The sequence below is a fragment of the Nymphalis io genome, chromosome 26, assembly GCF_905147045.1.
Source record: "Nymphalis io chromosome 26, ilAglIoxx1.1, whole genome shotgun sequence".
NCBI lineage: Eukaryota > Metazoa > Arthropoda > Insecta > Lepidoptera > Nymphalidae > Nymphalis > Nymphalis io.
Window position 1 is genome coordinate 7,731,597 of NC_065913.1, and position 27,998 is coordinate 7,759,594.

The 27,998-nt window shown below is 32.6% G+C and overlaps 3 protein-coding genes and 3 non-coding genes across 6 annotated transcripts; 2 read left to right on the top strand and 4 right to left on the bottom strand.

Annotated features, from left to right (window-relative positions):
- Nucleotides 1-5,994: 5,994 nt before the first annotated feature.
- On the bottom strand, nt 5,995-6,067 carry Trnak-uuu (transfer RNA lysine (anticodon UUU)). The gene has a single exon. It is a non-coding gene; the product is annotated as a tRNA-Lys (tRNA).
- Nucleotides 6,068-8,326: 2,259 nt separating this feature from the next.
- Trnak-uuu (transfer RNA lysine (anticodon UUU)) lies at nt 8,327-8,399 on the bottom strand. Its single transcript has one exon. It is a non-coding gene; the product is annotated as a tRNA-Lys (tRNA).
- Nucleotides 8,400-17,283: 8,884 nt separating this feature from the next.
- On the top strand, nt 17,284-27,998 carry LOC126778586 (pro-resilin-like). The gene is made up of 6 exons (XM_050502263.1): nt 17,284-17,349; nt 20,893-21,028; nt 21,095-21,228; nt 26,378-26,513; nt 27,300-27,386; nt 27,736-27,998. The coding sequence occupies exons 1-6, from the start codon at nt 17,335-17,337 to the stop codon at nt 27,831-27,833; spliced, it is 606 nt and encodes a 201-aa protein (XP_050358220.1). The 5' UTR covers nt 17,284-17,334; the 3' UTR covers nt 27,834-27,998.
- Nucleotides 19,641-19,713, top strand: Trnak-uuu (transfer RNA lysine (anticodon UUU)). The gene has a single exon. It is a non-coding gene; the product is annotated as a tRNA-Lys (tRNA).
- LOC126778551 (uncharacterized) lies at nt 21,922-23,094 on the bottom strand. Its single transcript, XM_050502218.1, has one exon. It carries the CDS (start codon nt 22,853-22,855, stop codon nt 21,995-21,997), a length of 861 nt encoding a protein of 286 aa, XP_050358175.1. The 5' UTR covers nt 22,856-23,094; the 3' UTR covers nt 21,922-21,994.
- Nucleotides 23,241-24,968, bottom strand: LOC126778553 (ommochrome-binding protein-like). Its single transcript, XM_050502220.1, has 2 exons — nt 24,942-24,968; nt 23,241-24,259 (listed from the first exon to the last, which is right to left on the bottom strand). The coding sequence occupies exon 2, from the start codon at nt 24,252-24,254 to the stop codon at nt 23,412-23,414; it is 843 nt and encodes a 280-aa protein (XP_050358177.1). The 5' UTR covers nt 24,255-24,259; nt 24,942-24,968; the 3' UTR covers nt 23,241-23,411.

Below are 27,998 nucleotides of genomic sequence, written 5' to 3' on the forward strand. Positions count from 1 at the left end.
AAAACCGCTACTTTTCGGAGACGCTAAGTTTTGTTTATTTATAAAGTTTATAGGACGTACTGACAATACCAGATTTTTAGCCTTCTTAGTCTAGCGGTAGTCTTTTTCATGGTTAAAATCTTAGTGTTCGAAATGGTGGCGTTCGAAATTCCTAGACAACCAAGAGATACTTGTTTTGTTAAACTGAATATTGGTGTAGTAGAACTTGGAGATTTCAATTTTCTGTATAAAATATATATACAATTAAAAAATATATTAACACTACAATTTGCTAATGGAGATTTTTGCAAGCTCGTCTGTGTAGGTACCACCCTATCATCGCATGTTCTACCGCCATCAACAATATTAAGGTATGCTTGAATGCTCAATTGAATTAAATGGAATCTAGACAGCGTTTCTAAACGATCAACAAGCGTTTGTGCTGAAATTTGCTTAACATTTTTATGACAGTTCAATTTAGTGTAACAAGTTCAAAATGGCCGTTTAAGCGAAAGCTTGATTAAAAAAAGTTGTGTTTCCTTAATAAGAGTTATATATGATATATGTACTTCTGTTGGTGTTCTTTATTATTAATTAAATAAGAGTAGGTATAGCAAGGATACAATTAAAATTCAATAATTATATTCAGCTTAAATCTTTCACACGAAAAATGTTTTACGGAAGACATTACTTGGATTACGCATTGCGTATTAAACTCGGTTCACACACAGATGGCAATCAGACTGATTTATTTGCGTAGATTAGTTAGTTTTAATGCTGTGCCTTTCAAATTAGGTAATAATGGTTTCGTTTTAATGTGATTGTTATTACAATTAACACGTTTACACTGGAAGCAATATGGAATACAGGGTTTTTTAAAATGTACCTTATTGTCTCGAGTTGATGTTACGTCAATAATTGACGATAGCGTTCGCCTTTATGATGTGTGGTAAGATTTAGTGAGTTTTTTTTTTCAAAGAATTTTCGAAATGAGGCGACGGTTGGAATTTGGCAGTGTTTCTCTCTTGTGCACTAATCACTGCAGTCCCGTGCATGTGGCGTATTTATATCTTATAAATACGCCATTATAGGGTTATAATCAAGGGTTAATAATAATAATAATAACCAGCGGTATATACAAAATGCGTTTTAATTTTTTTTCAATTTTGTATAAAAATTAATAATATGATAAAGATAAAAAAATGAAAGATTTAAATAATCCAAGACGATCTAACGAGTTAAAAAATAATCGATAAATATATATGTCAAAAATATCATACACCTCGAAAACGTAACTTCCTCTGTACTTTGAAGTCGGTAAACAAGATAAAGCAATGTAAAGTCACAAATAAAACCTAGTAAAATTTACACATTAATACTAATATTATAAATGCGAAAGTAACTCTGTTTTGTTTGTTATACTGTGACAGCTAGAACATTGAACCGATTAAAATGAAATTTGGTTTGGACGAGCTTGAACCCCGAGGAATTATTCTCCATTTTATACCAAACGCTTTCTCAACACCAACATCTAAGGGTCCCTTAATCAACGCGGGCGAAACCACGAGCGAATAATTAGCATATCGTAAAAGTAACAGCTTACAATTTGTGAATGTTTCATGCTGTAAGACTATTCCGTAAGAACTAACTCGTAACCGCAGAAAACGGTCGTGAAATATCTGAAAGTGATACGCGACATTGATCATAATAATAATAACATATACGTATCAAAATAGTGTATCACAATAAGTCGTTTGTTATTATTTCACGGATGAGTAATAATAACAATAATAATAAAAATACACACCAAACAAGGATATTATACAACACAATAAATAATAAAAAGACAAAAATTACAATAATAATATTTTACAGATTTTAAATTAAATAAAATTAATTGGAATTCAATCATAATACCAAAATAAATTAAATTAATTTGAATTCAATCAAAATCAACGCAAATCAATCACATTAAATGATATAAATTAATGAAGCGTGTTCTTACGCAATAGCACTGCTGAGCTATCTCCGTTTGGGCAGATTAGGAGCATATTCCACCACGCTGTTTGAATACGGAATGATGGATACACATATCGCCGATCTTCTTTCAACAAGCTGTTCTTCGTTCACCACCTTGCACGAGATGAATTATAACCATAAATTAAGCACATGAAAACTCATAGGTGCTTGCCTGGGCTTGAAGACGCAATTTTCGATTAAGATTTACGTATTCTAATTTATGAGTTATTTCGGCTTACCTACCTAAATATAATACAGTCTAGCCATTTTCTAGAAATCTATGAACAAAAAAAACTGTAATTTTTTTTAAGATCAGTCATCACAAACTAAGTCGCTAATTAAACCTAAGGCAATCAACCTAGTAAAAAAAAAGTTAGATAGCCCATACATTGAAAAAGGTTCTAAGTGAGAGTGAGAGAGAAAATGGCCAGATAAAACTCGAATCATTTTGGAAATCTAAGTAAATAAGAAATCATCATGACTTCGACACAGATAAGTAAGTGTTTTTAATTAAAACTTAACGCGGGTGAAACCGCTTATCATAGCTAGTTTATTTATATTTCGTAAAGTTAATTTTTACTTGTACTTAAATAATGTTTTGACTGTCTGAACATCAATCTCATGGCATGACTATGGTATTGGCGTCGAATGTAGAGCAAGGTCGTCATTATACGCGTATTGTGTCCGGCCAACTTTGTCTGTGATACGAGTCGTACGATTTGGCGGGAATAGAAAAAAAAAAGAAAAAGAATAAAGTACTTGTGATTATTTCAAGTAAATTACCATAATTATTTTTATGGTTTTGTTTAATTTTTTTCAATTTTGTAAATAAAAAAGAATTAATTGGCGTAAATATTTTAATAATATTAAGCTCAATAAAACAAGGCTTTCTGTTAAATACGTTAAATAAAAAAAAATGAATCATAATTAAATTATTCGAAGAGATTTAAACTAATTTATGGATTATAGAACTTGTCTCGGATAAGTTGATCGCTTGTACCATACTCTATTCTATATGTTTTGTTTATTGTTTTTATCCATATTTGATGATTTCTTTTACTGAACGAAAGCAAGGTCGTATTAATATTGATCTAGACGAAGGATTAAAAATTTTAATACAATGGCATAAAATTGTGTAAGGTTTTGCTTAAAAAAACAATGAAAAAAAAGGTTATTGACATTTCCGATTCATTGTTATTAATTATCTTCTTTAAGGTCAGATAGATAATGTATTTGTCGTACATAGTTTTTTTTTTTTTGATACACATCCATTATCAAATTTGTCGGACGAAAAATCTGAAAAATACATTCTCGATTGGCTTTTATCTTTGTGTAAAATGTGTAATAGATTCTTGTGTTTTTGTTTTGTATTATTTAAAACGACAAATGAAGTCTGTTTTTTTATTTTAAAAATGCCATTCAAGTAACGCTCAAAGTGCTAACAACGTTGGCAAAATTCGTGTGATTATTAAATTTCGATATTAGAAGATAGATCAAGAAAAAGGCCATAAATACCTACTCATCTCTACCTATTGCCGAGCTATTCCGTATATCCATGAGATTTAAATATTAAGCAGGGGTTTAGGTCGTAAGTCCATTGCCTGTAATTATGTTGTTTTTGTTTCTTATGAAATAGAATGCAATCCGACTTTTCCTTGCATAATTGTGTAAAAGGAATTACGAAATTATCTCTCAAACGGCCTAAGTATGCGTTATTTTATCTGTGCTCCAGTTGCTTTATTTGCAATCTGTTGTAACTATTCTGTTTTCGGTAATTATCTGTGGTAGCATCAGGGTAATACTTTATATGGTCCAGTGATGGGTCTTGCAGATGGACCGTAGACTAATAAACTACAATATTTTTTATACAATTAAATTTTTGCATCAATTTTTTAAATGAAATATACATTGTAGTGAAAATTATATGTTTTTATTCTCTTTTAAATAATTTAGCGACATTAATAATATATTATTAATTATCATATCATATCAGGGCGGGCATAAAGAGAAGTTCATGATCAAATTTCAGGCACGCCGAGCAATTTCAAGGAGTAGCTAACTCCACAGATGACTGTGCTGTGCTGAAGAGTGGGCGGAAACAAAGAGACACACACTCTCATAGTTCGTTGGTTATGTCCATTTATGCGCTTGATATTGATTAACAGGATCGTGCTTTGTTAAACACGGGCTTACTGCCAACTTCATAACTCTGAACAAAACCTGAGAATTTTTATTAATATGATCAGATATTTGAACCCAGGATGGGTTTGATAGTTGCACTAAAAGCTAGTCAAGAAAATGGCGACGCTTTTATAGTCATAACATGCTGTGACTGTCTATATAGTATCTTTATTGTTGTATTTCAATTGGCAAGGTACATAGGCACGAAAAGGTCTTCTTAAATAAATCGTCAATGGTCTGAATTCAAAGCGAGTAATACTGCGAAGCCAAGATACTAAAATCTTCTCCGAAACGCGCTTTAAATCTTGGCATTAGTCTTATGTAGATTACTCTATAATAGTTTTTTTTTTTATAGTATAGGAAGGTGGACGAGCATATGGGCCACCTGATGGTAAGTGGTCACCAAACGCCCTTAGACATTGGCATTGTAAGAAATGTCAACCATCGCTTATAGCCAATGCGCCACCAACCTTGGGAACTAAGATTTTATGTCCCTTGTGCCTGTAATTACACTGGCTCACTCACCCTTCAAACCGGAACACAACAATATCAAGTATTGCTGTTTTGCGGTAGAATATCTGATGAGTGGGTGGTACCTACCCAGACGAGCTTGCACAAAGCCCTACCACCAGTATACTTATTTATTAGTATAAATATATATATTTATACGTATGCTCATTTATTAGTATATATATAATAATAAATGAGCAGTTTTTAGTAATTCCTATGCTATTTATAATAAGCGATACATAGTCAACCGTCATTCTTAAATGCTAATGGGAGGATTATATTAAGCAAGTATATATTGCAGTGAGCTAAGAGTATTAAGACATACAATTTTCCTCTGACTCAATAAGAAAAGGTTACAATTACAATGAGACCGTGACTTAATAATAAATTCTAATATATCCTACGTAGATAATTTTTATAATTTATCGATTTTAATAACGTTTAAATGATAATATACAATACAACATAGTCCGTGCTTGTATCGACCTTCACGGTGATTAACGAATTTGGACTTATTATTTTGTGTCGTAGGGTTGTTAAGACTATCTAAAAAAGTTATAGTTTTTTTAGAAGTAAAACAAGCTACATTTAAGCTTAATTTATACAGATAAAATTGGTTACGAACCTACATATACTTTTATACACATAGAAACTTTTGATTTTTTTTATTTTTAAGTAATTTTTAGGATTTATTTTACATATTCTATCAAACTAACAGCGTTATATTAAAAAATGTTTCAATTACCTTAACCTCGGTTATTGTTTAATAAAAAAATAAAGTTTTAAATAATTGAATATAGAATACAAATAGAACCCGCAACAATGTGCTTTTGTTTATTAGTAGAGCTGATAACCCTAGTAAAATGATGTTTAGCTTTCTCGATTCTTTCGAAAATCATATTTTAAATGATCTATTATTTAATTGCCGTCTATAAACGGTGTCTTTATATTTTCGTTTAGGAATTTCATAATTTATGAATACTTATTTTTTTGATAACAATATTTTACGATACGACTCGCGCGCCATCTATAAAAAACTATAACAGAAAATTATATAGAAATGCCTACTTTTATTGTTTTTTATTGGCAACGGATTGTTGTTATCTTTATTTTATAAACGTAAGTTCTATCTTTCTCACATTATGAATATGAATATGACTTTCAAACTAACACGCTAAGTAACGTTAAATAAGGCCGTACTTCATTTTTTTAAAATCATAAAATTCATGTTACAACTTATATAGTTTATTATTTGATCAATATTATTAAAATCCAGTGTTATAAACACAAACATAAAAAATTGGCCGCCCGAACAGGGACTTGAACCCTGGACCCTTGGATTAAAAGTCCAATGCTCTACCGACTGAGCTATCCGGGCTTCTTTGAAAATGTTATAAAAGTAGTTCATAATAGTTCAAAAAAATACAGAAGCAGTAAATGACGAATAATATTGATAGCTTGTAAATTAATTTTATAGCAAAAGTAAAAAAAAAAGCATTAACAATGAATATTATTTTGTACAAGATTATAAAAATGATAAATAAGCTGGAAGTTAGTATTCGTTGATTTATTTATAGGATTAAACTTAAATGTAATTTATCTATATAGTCTATATTATTTATGTATGTATATATTTTGAATAAAAAAAAAATATTTATATAAAAATATTGGCTACGTTGTATTAAGTTATTATCGGTAAAACCTTCTTTTTAAATAGGATGATACATATGAACATACATACATATATGTTTCATATACATGTTGTAGAATGACAATGTAGGAGTGACTTAAAATAAGGCGGCTTTAACAAAATATAATTTGATTGTGGAATTAAAGAAATACGCATTGAAAATAAACGACTCAAAGCGAATTCGGTGAGCAAGTCTACCAACTATTTGGCGGTTAAATATAAAATCAATGATTTATAACGGATTTTATACTTTTAACGTATTCATTCCTTAAAGGCCGGCAACGCACCTGCAAGCCCTCCGGCGTTGCTAGTGTCCATGGGCGGTGGTAGTCACTTTCCATCAGGTGAGCCTTTTTTCCGTTTGTTTTATACAACTGCATGTTATGTCCTTTGTCCAATTTACATTTCAAACCGAAACACAACAATATTAAGTATTGCTTCTTCTCGGTATGTGTACGGGATTCCGTAAAGCTTTACTGGTGGTAGAGCTTTGTGCAAGCTCGTCTGGATAGGTACCACCCACTCATCAGATATTCTAACGCAAAACAGCATTACTTGGTATCGTTGCGTTCCGGTTTGAAGGGTGAGTGAGCCAGTGTTATTACAGGCACAAGGGACATTACATCTTAGTTCCCAAGGTTGGTGGCGCATTGGTGATGTAAGTGATGGTTAACATTTCTTGCAATGCCAATGATTATGGGCGTTGGTGACCACTTACCATCAGATGGCCCATATGCTCGTCGTTATATATATAGCCTTGCCACCAAGTATACCACGAAAGTTACCAGTTCCTTATAAAATTGTAGAAATGCAATAAAGGAGCCGAGAGCCTCTAGGTTATTTATCCACTAGGATAGAGCACATAAGTCATCGGAAGATTGCGGATTGCAACCTAAGCAAGCAAGCGAGTTCTTAAGTGTTTAATATGTGCTACAAACGCATCTCGTGGAACACATTGTTCGGAAGTCTACATGTGTCGAATGAAATTCGGTCACATGTGTTTCCAATGAACCTACGAATTGGAGAGGAACCCGCATTGGAGCATTGTGATGGACTAAGCTCCAAGCCTTCTCCACAAGAGGCTTAGAACAGCAGCGAGATTTAAGCTGTTTTTTTTTTGTTTATATTATATAATAGGCGCCGGTCGTATTGAAATAATTACAAAACTATACAATACAGTTAATAACGAGGTGAAAGTTACAAGGTTGGCGATTAGATAAATGTGGTGTATTGTGAGATTTGAACAAAAAATGTAAATATATAGAGCATAAGAAACGGCATATTCATCCATTATTATTAAAAAAACAACAAAAAAAAACGACAATAGTAGATTAACACAGTGTGATACACCGTTATAGGCATTTGCAACAATAGCATAAAACATAATATTTTTGATCTGGTGCCCATATTTTGCCCTGGTATAACAGATATATTTGATTCTTGGCTATTTCTGAATTGGCAACCGTTTGCAATAATTGAAAAAGTAAAAAGCAGTTCACAATATTTTGGTTATAACAAAAAAGTTGCCAACTTCCCTATTTCAGTATAGTAAAAATATATTTAAAGCAACGGTATTCATTCTATTTAGTTCTAAATTAGAGGACAGGATGAAACAGATGCGAGTTTAAAGTAAATAACGACTCTACATAAGTCCATTTATGTTTTATCAACGTGTGGGTAATTTATTCTGTAACATATTTCATTAACATCTAATTGAAAGTCATTCGGTTGTCATCGATTAATTCGAATTGTGTTCGATATTCAATTTGTATTCTAAATCGTCTTTAACGTTATAGTTAAAAAAAAAACGTAATTTAATCTCTCACAATTTTACATCTGGCAACAAATGTAAACATTGACATTAATTTTAAATTAATATAAATAATTATATGAAATAAACATTTATGACAGAATATTATATTTATGACAGAATTACAAAATCAAATTCGCCCGAACAGGGACTTGAACCCTGGACCCTTGGATTAAAAGTCCAATGCTCTACCGACTGAGCTATCCGGGCTTCGATATAATTAGACTAAATTAGGTTATACAAGGCCACATGACCAATAAACCCTCGGTAGCTCGGTTTGTCGTGTCTTCAAGCAGCTAGTAACTTTAACTAAAACGTTCATGTATTCAAAATATGAAAGAATTTCTTAGTGGAGACTAGCCAACTGCGTAGGACATTTTACTAGGTGGTAGGACTTTGTGCAGGCCCGTCTGGGTAGGTACCACGCACTTATCAGATATTCTACGGCTAAACAGCAATATTTATTATCGTTGCGTTCCTGTTTGAAGGGTGAGTGAGCCAGTGTAACTACAGGCACAAGGGACATAACATCTTCGCTTCCAGGGTTGGTGGCGCATTGGCGATGTAAGGAATGGTTAATATTTCTAACAACGCCAGTGTCTATGGGCGGTGATGACCACTTAAAATCAAGTAGCTTATCATTTGCCGGTCCATCTACCTACAACATAAAAAAAAAATCATGTACTTATAGTGCACAAGTGTGTGCGCAAACACAAGAAATTTATCGACAGATCTTTTTTTTTATTATGGGCCCGACTCGAGATTTGAACCAAGGTCCTGTGGCTTTAAAGCTAGCCATTAGACCAACGATGAATTTTTGTATTTACTATAATGTAGTATATATATAATAAATCAAATTATCCGGCTGTTCGTCTGTCTGAAAGCGATAAACTTATAAACTACATAACCGATTTTTGACAACACCATATGCGTCTATATAGGGCTAGTCTTCACTGCATCTATTTGAGAAGACATTTCGATTTAATTCATGTATTGTACATTTTTTTTCTGTTAGTACTATATTATATGTTGTTATAAAATTATATAACTGTTGTACATTGTTGACAGGCTCTTGTTATGTTTCAAGTTCTTGTTTTTGTAGTATTTTCGTCTACTCTGTTGTATGTATATGTAAAAATTTTACCTTAACCAGGAAAAATATAAAGAGTTCATTGAACATGGAGTGTTTCTTGTCATTTTTACCTTCAAATTATGTGTAGCATCAAGATAGTTTTCATGAAACTATTGTTAACATTTTTTTTAAACATTCCCGTATTTAAATCTATAAATAGTGATCGGTCAAACTGTCCAAATCCAAGTATCTTAAACAGATTTACCAATAATAATTTATAGACTACTACTATTATGCCGGGCGGCTTCGCCCGTGTGTGAGGAGAATGGGGTGTGTTTTCTGTACTAAACACAATGTGTATGCAAAATTTCATAATAATCGGTTGAATAGTGAAGACGTGAGTTTAACAAATAAACAGACATATAAACAAACAAACTTACTTTCGCATATAATATTAGTAGGGATATATTATGTATATTAGTATTTAATAGAAATACAAGTCATTGTTAATGTTCAAGTCATATGTTAGCACTAATATCCCGTTGCATACAATAATTGTTATTCTTTGAGCGCATTCGAGCCCTTCCTGTCTATGTGAATTTACAATAATGATGATGTACTCTTGACCGATTTTAGCTTGACCTTTAATTTAATGGTTCCCTAAGTAGGAATACGGGTAAGATGGAATTCTTACCCACTACAACTGTTCCGATTCCGATAGGCGTGTTATGTAAGTATAGGAAGGAGAGCATCCGGGGCCGCTCCCATGCTGTGACCTCCCTCTCTTTATCTTATGAGACTTAATCCCGTCCTTCGATTCGTCTTAATCGTTGTAATTACAGGCACAAGACATAACACCTTAGTTCCCAAGACTGGTGGCGCATTGGTGATGTAAGCGATGGTTAACATTTCTTACAATGTCAATTTCTATGGGCGTTGGGGACCACTTACCATCAGGTGGCCCATATGCTCGTGCACCTTCACATTCTATAAAAAAAAAAAAAAAATGGCGAAATCCTGACTTTATCAGAGGGATGGAATCATAATGGGAAGTCTCGACCTTCTTCGTCTTTCATAATGGCCGATTTGTTCATCTTCCTATATTTTTTAACACAAAAAAATTAAGGAGTATAGTATATCAATACAAACTTTACATGGCGACAGTGCTTTCTTTAAGGCGGGCGTTAATTTTTCGCACGGATAATGAACGTTGCAAATCAACAAGGAAACGAGTCAACTAATCTTGGCACTATTCCACTCGGTAATAATTTGTAAAGTAATTGTTTTAACTCATCTATCATGTAATACAGAGACACCATAATATCGCTTTGGTTATAATTCTCACGAGAAAGTGTACGTGGCGTTCATGTTTCGTTTTACATGAGGATGATAAATTTTTCGTAATTTGCATCCTAGGTCAATGCCTTTTGTTTAGATATGATCAAGTTTTTTATTACACGTTTCTTTGAAGTCCGCGCTATTTAAACGTTTATGGAAATGAGTACTTATTTTGGTATATGGCATTTTTTTACTATATATACCTGTATTAAACAAGTGGGCTAGGTCCTGAATGTGAATTATTTTTTTGTTATAGTATAGGTAAGCGGACGCGGAGCATATGGGCCACCTGATGGTAAGTGGTCACCAACGCCCATAGACATTGGCATTGTAATGCACCATTGTCAATGCGCCACCAATCTTGGGAACTAAGATGTTATGCCTCTTGTGCCTGTAATTACACTGGCTCACTCACTCTTCAAACCGGAACACAGCAATACCGAGTATCTGATGAGTGGGTGGTACCTACCCAGACGAGCTTGCACGAAGCCCTACCACTTGTGAAATGATATGGCTCTGAACAGGGTGCTCTTGTCAAAACATTGGCATAGATTTTTTATCGAAGATACTCTTCTCCATTCCCACACTTCGCCCTTGTATTATGGACATTGTTAAGCTTTTTTATTAACACTAAAATAAATAAGAATTCTTCTGACATATTTCGGCTTTAGTAAATTAGCCAACTACGCAAGATATAGTGCGTGCACGAGTGTGTGCGCAAACACAGATGCATTCTCTATTCCGTCACTATTAAAATCTGATGTCTGAATGCGACCAGTGTCTATATAACTTTTTATTGGTGTTACCTGCGATTTGAATCCAGGACCTCGATATAGATTATATATATATAGTTTAACGAGGCAGTGCCAACGAGGCTGTCGATGAAATAAGATATACACAATTGTAGTGTCATTGTGTTACAAACAGTCAATCACATAAAACTTTGCATAATATGCGTCTGTTGCGTTTTTATGTAGAAAGAAAAATTCGCGATCAAGTATTTAACAAAAATGTTAGCGTTCACATTATATGTAAACTTAATTTAAATATTTGTTTTTTTTCTTAAATTTATAATAATAAAGAGTCGGTAATATCGACAATTTATCAGGCTATTTTTTGTGTGGAAGTACGTATATATTTTTTCTTAATTTGTACAGTTTAAAATTAATACTTTTCAAAAATAGTTTATTTTGCGTATATTATTTTTTTATTGCTTCGATTTTTATTATTATTTTTAAAATAGTAATGAAATAAACTAATTTCAATCAATGCAAACATACTAATAAAAATTATTATAGCAAGGTATTTTGCAATTTGCATGAAAATTACTTATAAGGTTAGATGCAGATGGATGGACGAGATTTAAGATTTTAAATATGTAACAAAGGCCCCCATCTCTATATAAAAACATTTTCCCGCGTAACCATCGCAGTACGTTGAACGAGAGCGTTGAACTATATCGCGTTCCTACAACTGTTTTAAAAAGTTATTGCAAAAGTTTTTTGTTTTTTTTTACTAAGAAGGTTGGTTGGTTTTTATTTATTATCTGTTGATATGTGTTAAATGTAATTGTGTTTTATGATATTGTTCATTATTTATCATGTTGGGATTTGAGTGTTTTTAATTTATAATAGGTATTTTATCGCGCACAAAATAAGGTTCTACTAGGCGAGAGTTTTATTAAAAGCCGTTTTATCTTAATTTTAAAAATTATTCAGTTAAATAATTTTTTTATAGTCTGTACGGAGACTATAGATATTAATTATGCTTTATCAGATATAATCTATAAAAAATATTGTTTGTCAACAACAAGTTTCATAAAAAATCAATACATGAATATATTTATAACTGTATAACTTATTATTTTGTGTACATGAAAATTCAGTGGTGTTCGCGGTTTCAAGCCCAGCAAGGGTTTGAAACCGCGATCATCGGTTAAGATTCACGCGTTGTGACTGGGTCATCTCGTCTCGGCTGAATACCTTTTTTTAACGTCCAATATCTTATTAAGGCAAATATACTTTAATAACGACTTGTTAGTATTCACACAATAATTTAAATTTGTCGTTGTTTACGTTTTACAATTAACTTACTTTCTCCATGGGAAAAACTACACATGTGTATTTCCTTCTAACAAACGTATAAACAAGTGTGTATAGAAATATTTATGTATTCAAATACATTTCGAATTAATGCGTTAAAATTATTTTCATTAATCATAGATATCGAATATTTATGTGAATTTGTTTATAAGATTGGAATGTTTCCGTAAAGTGGATTATACCACACGTTTTTGCGGAGTATATCACTAAACACATTCCCACACACCCCTTTTAGAGAACAGATAATTATTTAATTAAAAGTTTAGTCAACGTTGAAATAAAAATGTATGTTTTCACAAATTTAGTATTATAATTCTTAATTTGGAAAACAAACAATTATCATCTAAATCTATTATTATTAAAAGTAAAATATATTTTTACTTTGCTTTATAAAATAATGTTGCCATAATTTCTTAATTGTAGATTAGTATCGCCCTTAAAATATTCGGCCATCATAGTGGGTAAGAATCCCATATAACATGGTTTCTATTTTAAGGGCCGGGGGTAAGTTTTCGAAGGCTTACAATATGTAAAATGATTTTTTTTTTAGTTTTATTGTCTAATACTGACAATGAAACTAAAAAAAATAGGGCTATACAGCTTGATTGCTCAACTTAAATAAAAACAATTACAATTATATATGAAATATAATTTTAAAAACAAAAAAAGATATATTATAAATATCTATGTTCAATTCAGTCCTTTTTAAAAAAATACTTATAAGTAGGTTCACTAATATCTTTTCAATGCACTGTGAATCAAATATGACCTCCTTTGTGACACTGATTTACCGGTACAATAAGAGCAAATCGGGGAATAATTGTAATAAAAAAATTACTATAGTTAATTATTTAAAAATCGAATGAAATAAAAACTATCTTCAGCTGTATCTCATTCTTCAATTGCGTTTCTGAGTCACTCAAACTAGTAATCACCATATATATGCATGTATGTACTATAGAAATAAACCTTTTTTGTACGTTGTATGTTGAATTTATTTTGAAAACGAAATTACGAATATTAGGCAAAGCATGAAATATTGTAGGTGTAAAATAGATTGTTTACAAATTATTTCTAATGTTCCATCTAGAGATGTGTGGATTAGATAAAATGTCTTTGGGTACGGGGAGTGCGATTGCCATGCTTTAGAGAGCACATTTATTGAGCACGCAAGATGAGCGATCAAGGATATTTATATTCGTATGGATATCTTATAATATTAAATAAGCATTTCTTGTATATGTATTTTATAATCTATATAAATTTATTTCGTAAATCTCGGAAACGGCTGTAACGATTTGACTCAAATTTTATATTAAGATAAGGTTTGGCTTTCTAAGTTTATCTATACAGGTGTTTTCCTAAAAAAATAACATAATTTTTAAACTAATTATTATATTATTGATCGCTAGTAATAATAATGTCATATAATTTGCAGCCTTGATAAATGGTCTAACAAAACATAAAAAAAACTAGCAAGTAAATAAGCAGCTTTTTAATGTGAAAAATCTATTGTCGCTTCTTGTAAAATACTAACTGGTAACCGATTCGTATGCCGTGACGACAGCCGACAAACGGCTTAACGCTCTCTTGTACCGTTGTCCCGTTTCCGCCAGCGTTCTACTCCTTTTTTTTATGCGTGGCGCGTATGTATTTATTCACTCAATTCAATTCACTCAATATGTATTTATTCGTTTAATAAATAATCATAATTGTCGATGTTTGACATTTTCCATGGACCTTGTGACGGCCACGTTTTTGTAACTTACATCAGGACATATAATGGTTAATATAAACAAAAGGAATGATTTTAGTCAATCGTAAACATAAAAATGAATAACGCCATGTTGACCAATGAACTGTTACGAGATTAGAATCAAATTAAAATGTGTGGAGTAATCATCATTAGTGTACTACTGAATTAATTACCAAATTTCAATAATAAATGTGATAATCAACACATAGAAGTGCTGTGTGTGATTTCAAAATAATTGCTTCTTTTTATGTTAATATGGCTATTTGGGAGAGCAAAACCAAAACAAGCAGCTTTATTAAAGTTGTATGCTGCTTTTATTTAGGTTGTATTCATGTTTTGTATGTTTTTTTTCTCTTTGTGGTGTACAATCAAGTATAAAGTAAAGTAAAGTAAAGTTTATTTATTTAGAATATCACGTCTACCTAATAATTTAAACATTATAGTAATTAAAATAGCCATTATGTAAAAATGACAGATTTTGAAGGATTTTTGTCTTTTAATTGTTAGTTATTGGGTTTTCCTGTCAGAAATTTCTCAATAGCAGCTCGGAGTCTGGAAGTTGGAGGTGTGTACACTCTCGTGCCTCGGAAAGCACATAAAGCCGTTGCTCCTGCGTCTGAACTCTTTCCGGTCGTATTGGATTATGAGAGTTAGCGAATAGAGAGTGCACCTGTGTTTGCGCACACACTTGTGCACTATAATGTATCCTGCGTAGTTGGCTAATCTCTCTTAAGATTGGCCGCCGTGGCCGAAATCAGCCCTGGAGGACATTATTACATATGGTATGCAAAGCCCACATTATCACTTACAGTAATCTCTGCCAGGCAACCTCTATAACTAAAGTTTTCCAGGAACAATAATCGGGCGTTGTGTGCACTTACAATCAACTTATAAAATTTCTTAAATCCTTAGAAACTTAATAAAAATATGCAATAAACCTACATACATATTTATTTATATACTCTTTATTGCACACCAATATAGACAAAAATAATAGGAGTAAAACAAAACAAAGAAAAGAAAAATGTACAATAGGCGGCCTTATCGCTAAAACAGCAATCTCTTCCAGGCAACCTTTGGTAGAGGAGAGAGATAGGATGGTAGGGGTGTACAATTATTTAATACATAAAAAAAAAAAATAGATACAATATATATATGTATATATAGGATACATAAATAAATATATATAAAAATATATTTTTATATATAAAAATATAATATTTTTATTTTATTATATTTCTATAATCTTCTTGCACAGAGAATGTCAAATGACAATGGATTATCGCGATCTTTCCGCTTACCATCTTTCTATTATTAAATCGTCGTGTTTTGTATACAATAGCCAAATATTACTCAATTCGTCATACTGATTTTGCTCATAATGTTTCAAACGAACCGAATCGCATCGAAACACTTCCAGCCTTTATCGGGGGTTACGGCATTATGACGTAACGTTGTCGGACGTGACATACTGTTACGGAACTATTGTATAATTGGACCAGGGCGAATTTGTTGTGTTAATTGGAGTACTTACGTTATTGCTAATTGAAACCTGCAGTGCTATTCTATAAGAACGCACTTCATTATCCATCCGTGTAATGATGACAACTGACGTATGGTGATATACAATTTTGATGCGTGTATTCTTGTATTGTTACGATTATAATGGTCAATATCGCGTATCACTTTCTGACATTTCACGACCGTTTTCTGCGGCTAGTTTCGAGTTTACTGGTCTAAATGTTCTAAGTCATGTTTATTAACTTAGATGATCTAGTTAAAGACAAATATGTTTTCTGAATGATGTAATATCATATAATGCTTATAAATTCATGTAAATGATATCCAAAATAACACCATAAATAGCATGAGGTATATGATGTTGTTGTTTGTTTTTTTCAACGATAGAGCGCATTTCGGTGGATAATTTGTATATTTAAAAATTAGTTTCGTATTTTTTCATTGAAGCGCTTAGATTCGGTTTTTTCAAAATGTTTTTTTTAATGCCTTCGATGATGATAAATTTATTCCAAAACGTTTTTTTTTTAATTTTATGTCATTGTCATTTGTTTCCAACACGTATTTGTCGTTAATATTTTAGATAGGTAATTGTTCTGGTTATGGTCTGTAAACAAGAAATAATATCGTTATTAATGGCTGTTAAGTTTTATTGAGTATTTTAAAATTTTGTTATTGTTTTGTATAACTATATGTAATTTAAAATATAGCCAACATAGTGCTTTGTGCAGACCCGTCTGAGTAGTCACGGTAGCATGCGAAAGCGATCCCGTGGCGCTCCTCGTTAAGACGGAAAGGGTACCGCTGGTTTTTTTAGTGGGTATTCCGATGTCCGGGGCGCACTCGCCTTGGACAGCGGCGAGCCCCACAAAACCCCCACTGTTCCCGTGTGGGAGACGCGTAACGCACTTATCCAGCGTTAAATAAAAAGGCCCCTCTGAGTAGGTACCATCCACTTATCGTATATTCTACCGATAAACAGCAATATTTAATATTATTGTGTGCCGGTTTGAAGGGTGAGTAAGCCAGTATAACTACTGGCACAAGGGATATATATCTTAGTTAGGTTGGTGGTGCATTGGCGATATAAGGAACGGTTAATATTTTTTCAAGTGCCAATGTCTATGGGCGGTGGTAACCACTTATTATCAGGTGGGCCTTTTACCCCTCCGCCTACTTACGAGTATTTTATAAAAAAGAATCCCAAAATAAGTGGAGGCCATAGCTCAGTACTGGGATATTTGCAGACTGTTACTTTTATATATATATTAATTCCATCCATATATTATTGGCTAACAGCTTGTATGTTTATTTATTGATTAATTCTTTTTTTTGTTACAGATTTTTAACTCAACCAATATGGTTTATTTCAAGGTAATCATTTTTAAGCTCTAATACAAAATACTATATCTCTTCTACTATACATATATATGTGCTACGTATATATATATATATTCCCCTCCCTCTATCACGCATAGTTGGAAGCTAGTGATTAATAAAAATACAATAACGGACAAAAACGTAACGCAATATCGTAATGTATACATAAAAAATTGCAATTTATGTGACTATTATTTTTAACGGATATTAAACACATTACATTCACGTTATAGCTATGACGACATTGTCATGAAATGTAATTTGGGTATTTTGTAATTGTAATTGATATTAGTCATGCTAAAATTGGCCAATCCCACTCATATATAGATTTACTTTTTTTTATTGTGCCTCTTTCCACATATTTTAAAATTGGTCTTCGACCACAGGCTGCATGGAAGCTGCTTTATCTCATCTCATACAACTTTGTACATTTCGATTATTTAATTTGTACATATAAATAAATAATATGCCATTGTCTACGTTTGGAAGTTCGTTTTTTTTTCAATTATATGCTTTTTATACGTGTTTGAACTTGCAATCTTCTATTAAGATTCATGTCTTTCAGACAATGGGCTATCTCGTCTCTTAAAATGAATGAATGAAGCGCTTATTTGCTTAATAGTTTATCACCTAAGCATTCACTGTGGAATATATAATGCATAATGCATATAATGCATAAATGCTTAAATAATATTTATTAAAGATATTTGTAAGCGATTAGTATTTAGATGGATAAGTTGAAGGTATCAACCTTCAACTTATCAGATTAGTATCGATAGCATGTGCAGGCATGTTTACGCAGTTTCTCCCTTTCCACTGAGTGATGAGCAACTTAGGAGTCGAGTATCTCATTTTCCCTTTGGTGTTCCAAGTTGGAACGATCTCGTAGACCCTTCAATTTGTGTAGTGGACGGCCATCACATCGTTTAAATTGGTTAAAAATCCCATGTAACCTGAATTCTTAAGGATATTATTAAAGATAATATTGAAGGTATTCCCTATGTAATAAAAAAGGACGGCATGTTTAGGAACACAGTGTCGTTAATACCGAACCGCGTGTTCCAATCAAGGGGCTGGACAATATTTATGTAACCTAGCCTACATAGTTTCTACCTAGGTCCTATGTTACGTGGATTATTTAAACAATAGGTCCCATGAACCGGTGAATTCTCTCCGCTGATTTAAATAGCCACATTATATGTAAATTAATGTCTCACGGTTTGTCGATTACTTAAGAATAATAATTAGAAACCGTGTTCGGTGAAGTGGTCAGCGTTGGGTTTGATATAGCTTTTTACACGAGTTTTAGCGTATATTTATAAATAAAAAAATGATATTAAGAGTAAATATAAAAATCAATTTTGAACACTGAACAAATTTGTAAGTTGAATCGAACTGTTACTACAATGAGACTATATTATCAGGTAAAAAAATACATATAAAAAAAATATAAAGAAACAGCCCGACACGTTTGAGCGTATTTGTAGCATAATGAAATAAAAATAATATTTGAAGATAGTTTGGTTTATGGGACTATCGATATAAAAATCGCAGGTTCCGTTTTGATATTTAAAAATAACTATTTTTTTAAAAGTTAAATAAAGATAACGTAACTATATAAAAATGCTTTCTTATGAGAAATAATGGTGAAAGGACAATCGTGTTTGGCAACACAATCACAATTATTTTCAAACGATAACAAGATGAAAATTTCCTGTGAAATGTTTTGTTATGTTCCTGACGTCACGTTAAAATACATTTACAATTTACATGAATTTGATTTTTGTACGTGTGTGAAAATTTTTTTGTGCATGTTTGTGAGAGAGAGAAAGCGTCTCTCTGTGTGCGTGCGGGTGCGAGTGTGTGCAAGTGTGTGCGTGTGTCAAGCTAATAAATGCCTCCTTACCGTAGTGTAAGAAACAATTTTATGGTGTTTTGCTTTTCAATCCCTCTGCTAATAATAGAGTATATATCTCCTTTCCGTACATTTTGGTCTGTAAATGAAATCAATATCGCTGTGTGACTTTGTCTAGGACCAGCGGTATCGTTTGGTGGTGTCGATAAGCCGTGGTTGGTTGATGACAGCTCGTGACGCAATACCTACCAATGAGCGTAATTAAATCAAATTTGTTAATCTGACTGATCAACGTTTCCGAAACTAAAAAATATAAGCCCTTGATTACACTATCAAGGAACCACTAGCTGTAAGATCTCTCCTTTTCTCTGTAATAATGGCTCGAGGCCAATGGAATTCTTATAAAGTACTTTTTGTATAGAAATATGTAGCCCGGATAGCTCAGTCGGTAGAGCATTGGACTTTTAATCCAAGGGTCCAGGGTTCAAGTCCCTATCCGAACGATTGTAATTTTGTTCAATCAGCTTAATTTATCTCGTTTAAGTAGGTATTAAAAATAAAATAAAAACAGTATTTCATTTTTATTAGAAGACAACGAACACAAACCAGAAATAATTTTCTGCTAATTAGCAATACCTCTTTCTTTTTAACTCCAAATCATTAAAAAATCTCGAGCACTATTCGTTAGAAATGAAGATAAAAATGAAGCCGTATACCTATACTTAAATATTACCTAAATACTAGTTCACCGGACTACACAATAGTCCGTCCGTCGCAATTAAGTCACGAAAGCAATATTCCCATGACAGCTGCCATGTAACATAACCTACACTGTCTGTATGTGCCGGGTCATCAGATAAATATCGAAGTAATCGTTGGATAACAGTGGAAAATAATTATTGTCCACACTTTCTTTCATAAAGTTGTCAATTTTTTTTTTTTAATTTAAAATCGTAGGTAAAATGGCAAATGGCCACCATAACAGGTCACCACTGCACATAGGAATTGGCACTAAGAATTGTTAACCATTCATTGCATAGACAATTCGCAACCAACCTATGTTTCCGGAAATAATTTTAACATTAAAATTATTATTGAACATGGCTAACAGCTCCTGGATTAGGTGGTCCTGGGTTAAAGCTATTTAGTTTTTCTGGCATGATTTCTCACTAGCAGTTTGGATTTAGAAAATATCAGTTTTTATACTCCCATGTGTTGTTCTTGTTGCGGCGCTTCACTATCTATCATCGCGGGGTGCGGGGACGCGCCTACCAACTTTACTTCACTTGTCGTCTCGACTCGCGTGCGCGACACACATCAGTTCTTCATCTTATAATTATTTATCATTAATACAAGTATTCAATTTCCAAAGTCTTCGTTATTTTTACCACCACAAAAGCAGCTAACGAAGCTAACAAATGGTCCTTCGAGCCGGATATGAACCAGCGACCTATGGATATACAGTCCATGAACTGTCTTCGGTCGTGTCGGATCCTACAGATTTAATAAGAGTGAGGAAATAGAGAATGCACATATGTATAATAAATATATATATGGTACATAAATATATGTGGTACAGTTGGCTATTCTTACTTTAAAGTGGCCGCAGGGTCCACAATTGGCCAGAACGACACCATAAAACATAAATTAGCGTAGCAATTATATAATTTGTGTTGTTTCAGATTATTTGCGTCACTTTGAGCTTGATTGCATTGGTGCACTCCGAGCCACCAGTGCAAGGATACCACTATGAACCAAATAACTATCATTCGAATACATTTAACACACCCACTAGTAGTTATTTACCTGCAAAAACGAGTAAGTAACAAAAAATACGTGATATATAAATAAATAAATGTTATTAATTAAATTTGAATATTCCAGGTTTAAATTTACCCAGCAGTTACCTGCCACCGAACTCTTTCACCGGAAGTGGCCACAATTATGACCATAGGCAGAGTAATAGTCATAATTATGACCATGAACATAGTCACCATCATGGAAATGAGAACGAAGTGGTACGTACTTGTAAATAAGAACTACTAAATGCGGGTTCACATCCGGGCAAGCACTACTGAATTTTCACGTGATTTGTGTTTATAATTTATCTCGTGCTCGGGGATGAAGGAAAATATCGTGAGGAAACTTTCATGTGTTGGGTGAAGTTTCGTCACATGTGTATACGCACCCGCATTGGAGAAGCGTGGTGGATTAAGCTCCAAATATTCTCCTTAATAATAATAATAATATCCTGGGACATTATTCATACACGGCCATCTGATCCCAAACTAAGCAGAGTTTGTACTATGGAAACCAGACAACTGATATACTACATATACTACTTTTCTTTTGTAAATACATACTTATATATATAATAACACCCAGACTCATGACAGACAGGCATGTTCATGCACACATATGTTTGTCCTGGGTGGGAATCGAACCCACAACCTTCGGCGTGAAAGGCAAGTGTCTACCAACCATGCCAACCGGCCCGTTCTCCTTGAAAAGGAGAGGAAAATTAACAATTAAAAAATAACACAACGGCACAACTCTTACTATTTACTTTTGAAATTAAATAATTTTTGATGAGTTCTTAATCTACTTAATTTTGCTAAATTTTAAACTAAAATGACGAATAATATAAATTGACATTCAAACATTAAAAACGATTCGTCTACATAAAATGTTTTTATAAATTAAAAACAATATTGAACATTTGCAAGCTAATTTTAATTAATTAATATTATTATATACAAAATGGTTATTAAAACATTTATAAATTTAAGACTTATGTTTGTGTATTTTGTAAATTGTATAAGAGTTTATTGGCTTTAATCTGTATATATTATCGTCGACAGCGTAAAATATATCACCGTAGTCCCCGAAAATAATGCTACGCGGAAAGAAATCTAAGTAAGCCACGTATTTCGCTGTCCCGTTCCTACAATCGATTTCATACAAACCGCTTTCAGTAACACCAAACGTCTTATACTCATCCGATATAAAATGATAGACCACGTTCAGATCTTTATTTTTAACAACTTCAACACCATCGATTGCACAGAAAACACCGCACATCGTCACAAAATGTATATTCTTTTTATAATCAACATCAAACTCTATAACTGTTTTCATGTCTCCAACTAAAACAGCTTTCGTAGCTTGATCGAATATCTTATATATCATATGATTATTCGCATCAATGAGATACATTTCATTATTTCTTATAACTATTTTGAATATATTCATATTATATAAGCCGATGTTGATTGCTTCTTCTGCTATGGGATCGTACTTGTACAGACCATCGTCTGAACCGAAATAAACATCTCCTGTATCTGGATCGACTGCGGTAGCTTTATTCTTTTCAATACCACTGATTTTCACTGCCTTTTTTGTTATAACGTTAATGAAAGCACGTCCCGAGTTCTGTATAGAGTCGTCCATGAACATGAAGAATAGATTTCTAGTCGCTGAATCGTATGCTAGCTCTTTGACGTCTTTAAATTTATTTGATAGTAATTCTTGTTTATATAATCTAGTACCTATTTTCTTTATCGGCGTGTCTGTGAGGTATATATTTATCTTAGCATTGACACAAACTACTATCACTGATATTAGGATACTTTTTATTGATGTCATTGTTTCTGGTTTTGACACGTGCACGTAAAGTCACTTTACGTCTAAAACTGACTTCAATGGTAAATGTTTTGATCTTTTATCTCATTGAGGTTAAAACAGATTAAATGTTTGCGTTGAAAACGACTAGGTTGCACTCGATTATGATACTTATGTGTATAAAGATAAGGTACTTGTATTATTTTGGAATTTTTCACAATTACTCATTTGGTATTTGTCATTGCGGATGTGTTGAGAAAATTGTTATAAACAAGCGTAGAGGTCGTTTTGAACAGCTCATCATAATTATTCTAGTTAATGGAGTTCATGCACTTATTGTCCTGAAGCGTGTATGAATTCCACTTTATATCACATTAGAATTTTGATGGCATATTTTTAAAAACGTAAATTAAAATTCTATATATATTTTTCATATTTAATAAACATTAGTATTTTATTTTTAGTGTAGTATTTTTTATATTAATTTCGTTCTACAAATGAAACGGAACGTGTTTAAAACTTACAGAGAATTTTCGTTAACTAACATTGTTTATACTGAGAAGTATTTACGTACTTAAGTTTAACAAGTCTTATCCTTATTAGGTTTGAGTCGAATCAATTTAGTGGCATCCGAGTAAACTATATTATTGTCATTATCAAATGCCAAACCGAAAACGTCATCAATTTCTACAATTTTCCTCAAGGAAACATCGGATTTGTCTACTTTATAAATGCCATCTCGAAGACACAAATATATATTTCCGTTGACGTCACTCGCGAGTCCTCTTACACCTTCATTTGGATATTCCTGGTACAGAGTCGCTTGTTTCGTTCCCTTAACTTGACTAAATAATCCTGTTGCATTTGTAAAAAACATTATATCTTCATTGTCAATTATAAATTGATCAACCTTTGTATCTTCTAAATCTCTGTACCTAACCGATTGACCGTTAATGTATGTAAATAAGAATTGTGAGGGAAATATCGAAAAATAGAGTACATCTTTGAAGAAAATGTTCCAAATATTTGCTTCTTTTTCACCAAAGAATTCAGCTGATTTCGTTTTTTGATTATATTTATATATGCCATCACTTCCACCGATGTAAACTTCGTGGGTCTTATGATCGATTGTTTGAGCGAAGCCATTGTTAACACCTTCTATATTCGCAAATTCTTTCGTATTTAAATTTACATACGCTGTTTTGAATACATCGTCGTCTTTGTTCAGACTGTAGCTGAAGTAAACCCTGTTCGTGCTGTAATCTACAGCAAGTGAATACGGTCGATCGATATCTTTCTTAAGTTCTTCGATTTCATGGTATACATCATCGATAATGACTCCGTCACAAGGCTTAACCTCATCTTCCTTGATAACTGCAGCTTGTATGATTGCGGCTGTTGTTAAAATCAGGACCAGGTGCATTTTAGCTGAAAAATATAAGTTTAAATAATTTAATGTAATGTTTTTAATCTATCGATTTATTTTTCTTTTTTTTTAATTCTAGCAGATAAATTAATGCTGATGATATTCTTTTATTCATCCCAAGATCATATCTTTTATAATAAATTAATATTTAAGACTAGTGTCTGTTTGTTCATATAAACCATTAACATAATGTGTACATATGTATATATAACATTACAGGTATCATTTTGTTAAATAATTATGGAATTTGATGTCTAGACTTAGCCAAGAATATTACTGTCACATAACTTTAATTTATATATATTCCTCGTTTCTAGTGACGTTAGAGCCAGTGTTCACCTAGATCAGTGTTTCAGTCTCCTAATTAAAAAAATAATGATTAGAGGTAATTATGTGATTTAGTAGAAAAACAAAGAGACGACATCGGTTACGTCAACGCAATTCCAAAGGAGAGAAATATAAAGATGGGCCAAAAAAAGCTGTTTTTTCCTGCCAGTGTTTAGACTCTTGTACAAGCCGTTGGTCTTGCGCCTAAACTCTTTCCAGTCTTTGCGCGCTTATGAGAAAGGCCGTAACGAAATTTGGCCAGGAGGACATATAGGGACCATGAAAGCTCTTTATTCTATCGACACCATCTTGAATAAAAAACACAATATTTATATATTATATAATTTAAAAACGTACCCGTTCGTACTTGTTGATTGATGTTCAACTAATAAATTGTACTAATAATATACATATACAAAATTACTACATAGTGAACAAAGAATCCGTAGAGCGGAAATTACTTTTTATTTATTGTTATCATATTTGTAAAAATGAGTTACTGATTTTCTTGCCGGTTCTTCTCGATAGAGATAGAATAGGTTTTTCTTTATCATTCAATTTGATGATGGCGCATCGAATTAAGAAAGCATGGAACTTCCGATCCACGTGTTCCATGCTTCCTTAAGAGTATAAAAAATTTAGGAGACGTTACTTTTTTTTAGTATCACAATTCTAATAAAATTATTTTTTTTTTATTGAGTAGTTTTCGTTTGAAAAATACATATGTATCCACAAATGTCCATTTTTCATATTCTGACTCTGTATTACTCATGTTATCCCTAATGCCTGTATAAAAATATTTTGGTTTTGTGTATTACTTTAATATTTGCGATTATACCAGATGCTTGGTAAAACAAAGCGATATCGCTACTCAAACACGCTAAGCCTAGTAGGCCGCCGTTAGATTTTACCATACATGCTAAATACAAGACATTACAAAATGTTTCATTTTAAATTTTAATTTAATGTAAAAACTTTAATGTTCTAAAATAAACAAGTCAACTCTATTACTCTTTGTTCTCTACGGTCCCTGACCTATGAAGTCTAAGTTTATCTACAGCTTATTAATCAGTTTCACACTTATTTATATATAACAATTATTTATATATACATAAATAATTGTTATAACATTTAAATCGTATAACTAAGTACAATAGTCAAATCTCCGTAATTTGTAACTAGAACAAATAATTTAATTAACATTATTTTTTGAAGATTAATTAAATTCAATGACGTTATGTACATTATACATAATATACGGAAAACAATTTAAAAAATAACAAAATATACACTACAGTAACAGCCTGTTAATGTCCCACTGCTGGGCTAAGGCCTCCTCTCCCTTTTGAGGAGAAGGTTTGGAGCTTATTCCACCACGCTGGTCCAATGCGGGTTGGTAGAATACACATGTGGCAGAATTTCAATGAAATTAGACACATGCAGGTTTCCTCACGATGTTTTCCTTCACCGTTAAGCACGAGATGAATTATAAACACAAATTAAGCACATGAAAATTCAGTGGTGCTTGCCCGGGTTTGAACCCACGATCATCGGTTAAGATTCACGCGTTCTTACCACTAGGCCATCTCGGCTTTTTTATATATAATATACACTAAAAAAAACTAAAATGTTCTTTTACTACCATCAATGAATTTTCAACATACGCTTTTTTTCAGCAAATATAAAAACGTTTGTGATATTTGATTATAGAATCAAATATCCAGGAAATATTTTTTAACTTTTTAGAATCGGAAATCTAAATAGAACGTTTATAAATTTTTAAATATTTTCAGCCAAAATCCTATGAGTTTGGGTATTCAGTGAAGGACGCTAAGTCGGGCAACGATTATGATCGGCGAGAGATGTCGGACGGCAATGTAGTGCAAGGTGAATACAGAGTGCAGTTGCCAGACGGACGGACACAAATCGGTAAGATTCTTGGACTTCTAGTAATGTGCTTAAAACTTTTAAGTATAAAAGTAAGTTAACTTAAATACTCACTCGATTGTAATGAAATTTGACATATAAATTCTAAAACTTTATTTTTTATTTGGTAATCCAACCATTAATAACAGACCGTAATATATTAAGCCTTATGTAAAAAGGCCGTAATATATTACTTACGTAATGACCGTAATATATTACTTATAATATTATTTACTAGAGCTTTGTGCAAGCTCGTCTGGGTTGGTACCACCCACTCATCAGATATTGTACCGCAAAACAGCAGTGCTTGGTATTGTTGTGTTCCGGTTTCAAGGGTGAGTGAGCCAGTGTAATTACAGGCACATCGAACATAACATCTTAGTTCCAAGTTTGGTGGCGCATTGGCGATGTAAGGGATGGTTAACATTTCTTACGATGCCAATGTATGGGCGCCACTGCTTACCATCAGATGGCCCATATGCTCGTCCGCCTGCCTATAATATAAAACGAAATAAAACATTGGATTACACAATTAGTATAAATATATATTGAATTACACGAAGACAGTAAATTAAAACTACTAAGAGATGGAAATCTAATGATCGAGTCTATGTGAGTGCGTGTGTATGTGTGTGTTTTTGTTACGTTTTGTTGTTTACTAACTTACAATTGAAACTAGAACCCAAACGATATAATAACTATCGTGATACAAAACTGTATTTTGACTCGTTAACACGAAGGTACACGCTACTATTTTTACATCAATAACAGTTAATATTATTTTTTCAGTAACTTATCACGCGGACTGGCAAACTGGTTTCCATGCGAACGTAAGGTATGAAGGGAAGGCGAGTTATCCCGAAACAAGCAATCAAGGTACTTCTTTTGTAAATTGTTATTTAAATGCATAGTTTATTATATAATTCTAGCTTTTAATCTAGTATAAAAACGAGGCAATTTTCTTTGACTGCCTCGTTCTTTAGATATAAGGCCACAAATTCTGGGCCAATTAGAGTTATGAGTTTTTCTGTCGATGAATCTCAGTAGTACACCGGAGTCTGAACTTTGGAAGTGTGTACACCTCCATACCTCGGATATGACGTAAAGCCGTTGGTCCTGCGTCTGAATTGTTTCGATCTTTTTGGGGCTTTTTCTTTGTTCTTTGTTACGCAACTATATGTAATTATTAAAAAGTATTTTTTACCCATTAAATGTTTGTTTTCAGGTTATAACTACAACACACCGGATTATTCCGGATCATTGACCGGTTTTCAAAGTAACTCCGGTTATAAGCCTGTGTACGGACCTCCTGGATATCACTGAACAGATTTTGATAAGGTTTTGAGTATTAGTGGGTTTTTAATCCACTGATAATTTAATTAAACGAAATACCGATGTACCTAAATAAGTATTATTAGAGATTTTAGTATAAATGTATGTGTAATTGTAATAATAACTTAAGTGCCTCAATACATGTTTTATACACAA